Source organism: Phocoena phocoena, chromosome 3 (assembly GCF_963924675.1).
Source record: "Phocoena phocoena chromosome 3, mPhoPho1.1, whole genome shotgun sequence".
Lineage (NCBI taxonomy): Eukaryota > Metazoa > Chordata > Mammalia > Artiodactyla > Phocoenidae > Phocoena > Phocoena phocoena.
Genome location: NC_089221.1, coordinates 46,131,156 through 46,137,155, shown reverse-complemented (window position 1 = coordinate 46,137,155; position 6,000 = coordinate 46,131,156). Strand labels below are relative to the sequence as shown.

Genomic DNA, 6,000 nt, shown 5'->3' with positions numbered 1-6,000 from the left:
CATTTATCCTCCAGAGATCTCTTTAGATATGCATCTTTCCCTATCAATATCCTTGCTCAAGAATCTTGCGCTCAATACTTTCATGGGAAGTGTCTCTGTTTTTGAAAAGAGAAAAAAAATCTTTTACATGATCACCAAAAAAGGGGAAAGTTCACTTAATGGAACTGTCCTTCCAAATATGCCGATGTGTGCCTGCTGCCTTAAAGTCCTAGCCGTAAACAATGCTGGGTGGTGATACAGTTGCTGTGTCTCTTTTCAGTCCTCACTTAGGATCGCTGGTGGGATTGGTTTGCTTGTTAATCATATATGGTCTTCAGGAAATCCAGGAGAAAGAATCTCTAGGAGAAAGAATCTGGGTGTTCAAATGGTTTCCTTTCTCCTCTCAAATTGCTTATGGCACCCTAAGATTTTTCTGTAACTCTCAGCTCCAAAGAGAGGTCTCTGAGTAACTTAAGCATGTTTAAAGGCTTACAGAATGGGGATATGCCTTAAAGGTATAAATACTTGGATTGAAAAAGATTAGAGATGATAATTGTCTTTTCCTCAATCTGAGAGCCATGGAGATACTGTTTAACTGACTTCTAGCCAGGTAAAAGAACCTAGGGAGGTGCGAGCAGAAGGCAATGTTTGGGGAAGCAAGTCTACATCCTATGGGAAGAGGTGCTCTAACAAGCTTCAACTTAACCTCTGTTCCAAGAGTTGGTAATTGTTCCAGAAAGTCGTGGTGGTATATGTCATGGGGCGGGGGGGGTGGAGCTCAGGCCTTGGAATCCCACAGCTACTCATATCCTTCTTGGTTAAGACGCTTGTTACATAACACATTCAGCAGATACCTCTGTCTGTCAGTGCCCTCAAATATTCAGAATGTTGGGTGGTGCAGTCTTGGGTTAGGTATTCCTTATTTAAACATCTAAACTAAGACTACTGTTATTCCTTATTTAAACATCTAAACTAAGACTACTGTTAAAATCTACTTCCAGTCAGGTAAATATTAATCTCTTGGTAAATTTGCAAGGGCCTTAAACAATATTTCAAGTTCTTTATAGTCAATGGTCTTCTCAGTTATAATAACACTGAAAAATAGATACCTTTCCTGAACAGTAAACCAACCAGACCCATGACAGTCTCCCTAATCATGAGTAACATTTCCACTTGATTTTCGATTGAGAGTAAAGCAAATAAGGCCTCCTGAGATCTCGCCCTTCTCACACCACACACACAACCAATTTCTTGGTTATCATCCCTACAATTGAATAGCATAATTTGAACCCGTAGCCCAAAACTCAGTTGTACTGAAATTATAATCAGAGGTCCCAGCAGTAGCTTAATCTAAGAAACCTGAAACAAAAAGAGCCTAGAAGACAAATAACAAATCACATGCAAACATCTGATGTTTATAGATGGATATTCCTTACAAAGTTAAGATCACATATTGTCACTTATTAACACTGGAAATCTCCCTGGATTTGAATGCATGTTCGAGCCACAGACATCAAAGATTTCCCTCAAATAATTATTAGGCAGTATAAATGAAGGCTAATTGACCATTTATAAATGTTATTTTTAGCAACCAACCCCTCTGGAGCTGCCTGTACCGGGACACTAACAGCCACAGTTGGGCTGCGGTGGAGGAGGGGTTTCCCTGAGCCTCGTGTTCTGCTTTGCGGCAGTGATGGCTGGATCTGTCTCCAAACTCTCGGACATTTTGTCGCAGATGATATCCACGAGACGCTCAAATGTCTGCTTCACATTAACGTTATCCTTGGCACTTGTTTCAAAAAACTCAAAACCTGGAAGAAACACAAAGAAACACAGCTTGGTCACTTCATACTTCTGCGGAAATTAAATGGGACATGGTGATGGTAGGACAGCAGTGGCTGGTAGGTTTGGTTTGGGTGGGAGATGAGAGGCAGGATGAGGTGCCATTTGAACAAATGCTACCATCTTGCTATCCATTAACAAGAATTATAAAGTCGAATTAGTGATGTTCACATCTTATTTTTCTCTAGACAAAAAAAAAAAGCCTTGGCAAGAGTTAGTTAGTAAGGACGACACGAAGAATCCTTGACACAGTCTGTCTCTGCCATCTCTTCCTACAACCCCTAGATCAGCATGCAGCCTCTTCTAATCTTTTCTAGGTCTGGGGTTATTTGGCTTTTTTTTTTTTAATTTCCTCATTTCAGATTCTACCAAAATTATTAATTTTCATTTTTTCTTTAACTTCAGGCTCAGAAGACTTCATGTTCATATTCTGCTGTGAAAGGGACTCCCAAACTCCAACATAATGCAGCTCTAACTTTTTCCATGTCTGTCCTACTGCTGCCTAGTAAAGTGTTTGAGGGTAGGCCTTTGGTAAATTTCCAGTATTTAACTGGACATAAGGTGGCACTAAAGAATCATTGGATTTACCCTAAGCGTGCTCCAGCCTCCTTTAGGAAATTTGAGTGGTGTTAGCCTAACAGCCCTCCAGGGCTTTGTATACCATTGCAGCTAGCCACTGGTGCTGATTTTTCCATATCTTCTGTTACCTGTCAGCAGCAATGTTTTATCAACATCTGGGAAAGGACACGATAAATTTCAAATAAGCTGCCAGAAGTTACAAAAAAATGCGGTGACAGTTTCACGCATCGACTGATGTGTCACTGTACCTGGGTAGAAGCAGCCTTAGTAGGCTGCTCTGTACACAGCCTTGTCACTATTGTTTGCATTCACATTCCACGGGCTGAGCTTGCCAGTCAGTTGCCATGACAACCTCCCCACTAGGCCAGCCAGAGATTGCTCTGGTCCATCCAGGGAATGTTGATTTAGGATGTATTGGGTTGAACACAGAAATGCTGTCCTAATCCATTCTGAATTTTACACCCTATAAATCCTTCTGGTTACATCTGGCTCTATCTCTGAGGAGCCACATGGATTCAGAATGATTAAATCATGTGATTTCATCCCAGCTCCTGGGGCCAAAAGAGAAATAAAATGGATTAATATTTTGAATCCATGTCAAAATCGCTCTCATGAGCTAGAAATACTTATTTTCTTAAGCAGTATTGAAGATAAACAACAAAAAGCAATTTTCGTGAATTAAAATTTAGTTAAGATAGATGATGATATCTGAGCTCGAATTTCTTTAGTTACTGTGTATTCTACTGTTAAAATCCGAGTGAGTAACCGCAGGATTTGAGCTGAAGGAGCGAGCATGAGTTAAGCCAGGTTCTATAAAATAGCAGAGAATATTTCAAGCCCTCTTTGCCTTGTATTTATTTCCCTTGCATTTGTCTCTCTGGACAGCGTTTATATAGCTCTCTTAAATTCCTAATTTCTTTACAAAATTCCTATCTGGCATTAACAAAATTCTCTTTTCTAATGTTTGCAATCTATAGGGCTAGATCATTCACCTTTCAGCAATTTGATCCAAATTTTGGAAAGCGCAATTGCTTAGAATCCATACTTGCCTAGATGTCAGAACTATTTGCATCCTTGTGGGGATTTTCTCAGTGTTGACAGGAGGGTGCTTTAAGTCACAAGATACGAAAACCCCACTGAAATCAGGATCCCTAAATGAGACTTTGTGACAAATTATGGGATTTTTTTTTCTCCAAAGATTTCACTTTTCTCTCATCGCTTCTGCTGACACATCTTTTATTTATTAGCATGATTTGGGGGAAGGCACTGAACTTGAAGGGTATCATAAAAGATTTGGCCGTTGTAAAACAAACCACAGTAATCCGTGCAAACCTTTATCAAATGTGATTCTTTTAATCTGGGCTTTGACACACACAATGCTGCTGGTGTACAACTTAAGGTCAGTAAAATGATCCTTGAGCCCAGGAGCCAGAATGCTCTGTGTCTTGACCTGAACCTGGAACCCCAGGAAGAGAACACCATATTATAACAGCCCTCCATTTACCCAGCATGGCTGGAGAAGGAGATGCCATAATGTGGTGAGAGGGATGGATTGTCAGATGGGAGATTTAGCCATAGGAGCAATACTTACTGGCTTTGTGACCATGGGAAAGTCATGTTTTTATTCTTATGTCCTTTATTTATGACATTTGTCTTACATTAGGCTCAAATGAGAAAATATATGTAGAAGTGCCAAGCAAACCAGAAAATGCTATTATATAATTATACAATAATTATATAATTAAATAATACTATTATTATAACAACGATAATAGTAAGAAACTAACATTTGGGAGGTTACTGTAGAACAGGTGCTATTTAAAACACTGTATCTGTAAGGTAGGTGCCAGTATTTTCTCCAAATTATTGATAAGGAAATAGAGGCACAAAATGGCTGAGTACTTTGTTCATTTACTTGATCAGCCAGTAGTGGCAAAACTGGCATTTGAACTAAACCTGAACACTCTCCTCCTCCTTCAGATACTCTGCAGAGCCTACTGTTTGGTTCCAGTTGAACTGGAAGTTCTATGTTAAGTAATACAACAAACTTTCATCAATTTACATAGAGAGTGATGAACTAGATTTAACACTCCGGGTGAAACATCTTTTCTTAATGATCCCAAAGGTACTCTGGTATTTTGTGCTGCTTAAGGTTCATCAAGGTGGCCATCAGGACAGCTTAGCTATATGTCTATAGGGAAATATGTGAAAGGTTCTGGAAATTAGGCCTCCTCTCATTGACCACATGTGCTGTTGGTCATAAAATGAGATATTCAGGATGAAACTCAACACCATTATTTTAGCATAGAGTTGTTTGGATGCAGGGCGAAGCAAGTTTACTGTGCAACAAATGATTCTCCACCCTGGGGAATCAGTATCTACAGCCAAGCAGCTCTATGTGCGACCACACTCCACACCTATGGGTGTCCATGGTGTTTAAAGCTCATGAACTAAATTGTAACCACAAATTCAAACACTTCAGCCTTTATTCTTCTCTTGAGTCATTGTTGGGTTTTATGGCCATTACCTAGCAATGTATCATACTAAATTTAACGATAGCAGCCTGACCTTGTTCTTAGAAATATTTAACCTCCCATTCATACACGCGAACATCAGTGGAAAGCCAGCACTTCAGCCAGTGATCCCTAGGAAACAGTCTTTTTCATAAAACTTTGAAGATCATTTCCAATTTACTAGGTAGGACAGCGTGATTTGGCAGATCAAATAAGTAGCCCAAGGTCACAGAGCAAGTTGATTGTGAAGGGTGACAGAGATCTCCTAATAAATAGGTTACTGACTTAGCCTACAGCCTTGGACACCTGTCCCTCAGACTATATCATCCTGTATTAATAATCGCAGCATACACATGTTTTCATCAACAAATCAGTGAACACTTTCAGTTAATCACAGAAGCACTAATCATCCATTCTAATTTCTCTCTGGCACAGACAGCACTGTTCCAAGCTGGATAAGCCTTGCACCATGGTTCAGAACATCTTTTAAAAAAAATTTTTATTGGACTATAAGTTGATTTACAATGTTGTGTTAGTTTCAGGTGTACAGCAAAGTGATTCAGTTACATACATACATTCATTCTTTTTCAGATTCTTTTCCCGTATAAATTATTAAGAATACTAAGTAGAGTTCTTGCTGGTTATCTATTTTATATATAGTAGTGTGTATATGTTAATCCCAAACTCCTGATTTATCCACCGCCACCATATTTCCCCTTTGGTAACCATAAGTTTGTTTTTGAAATCTGTGAGTCTGTTTCTGTTTTGTAAATAATTTCATTTGTATTTTTTTAGATTCCACATATAAGTAATATCAACAGATATTTGTCCTTCTCTAAGTGTCTTACTTAGTATAATAATCTCTAGATCCATCCATGTTGCTGCAAATGGCATTATTTCATTCTTTTTTATGGCTGAGTAATATTCCACTGTATATATGTATCACATCTTCTTTAACCATTCCTCTGTCAGTGGACAGTTAGTTGCTTCCATGTCTTAGCTATTGTAAATAGTGCTGCAATGAACATTGGGGTACATGTATCTTTTCAAATTATGGTTTTCTCTGGAAAAAACACAGGAGTGGGAT

General features: G+C 38.9%; 1 protein-coding gene across 1 annotated transcript in view; it reads right to left on the bottom strand.

Moving 5' to 3' along the window:
- Positions 1 to 1,373: 1,373 nt before the first annotated feature.
- Positions 1,374 to 6,000, bottom strand: part of RAB3C (RAB3C, member RAS oncogene family) — a 302,146-nt gene continuing 297,519 nt past the window's right edge. Inside the window, exon 5 of the mRNA XM_065875572.1 lies at positions 1,374 to 1,790. Coding sequence (XP_065731644.1) covers positions 1,603 to 1,790 — 188 coding nt within the window. The 3' untranslated portion in view covers positions 1,374 to 1,602. The remainder of the gene's footprint in view (positions 1,791 to 6,000) is intronic.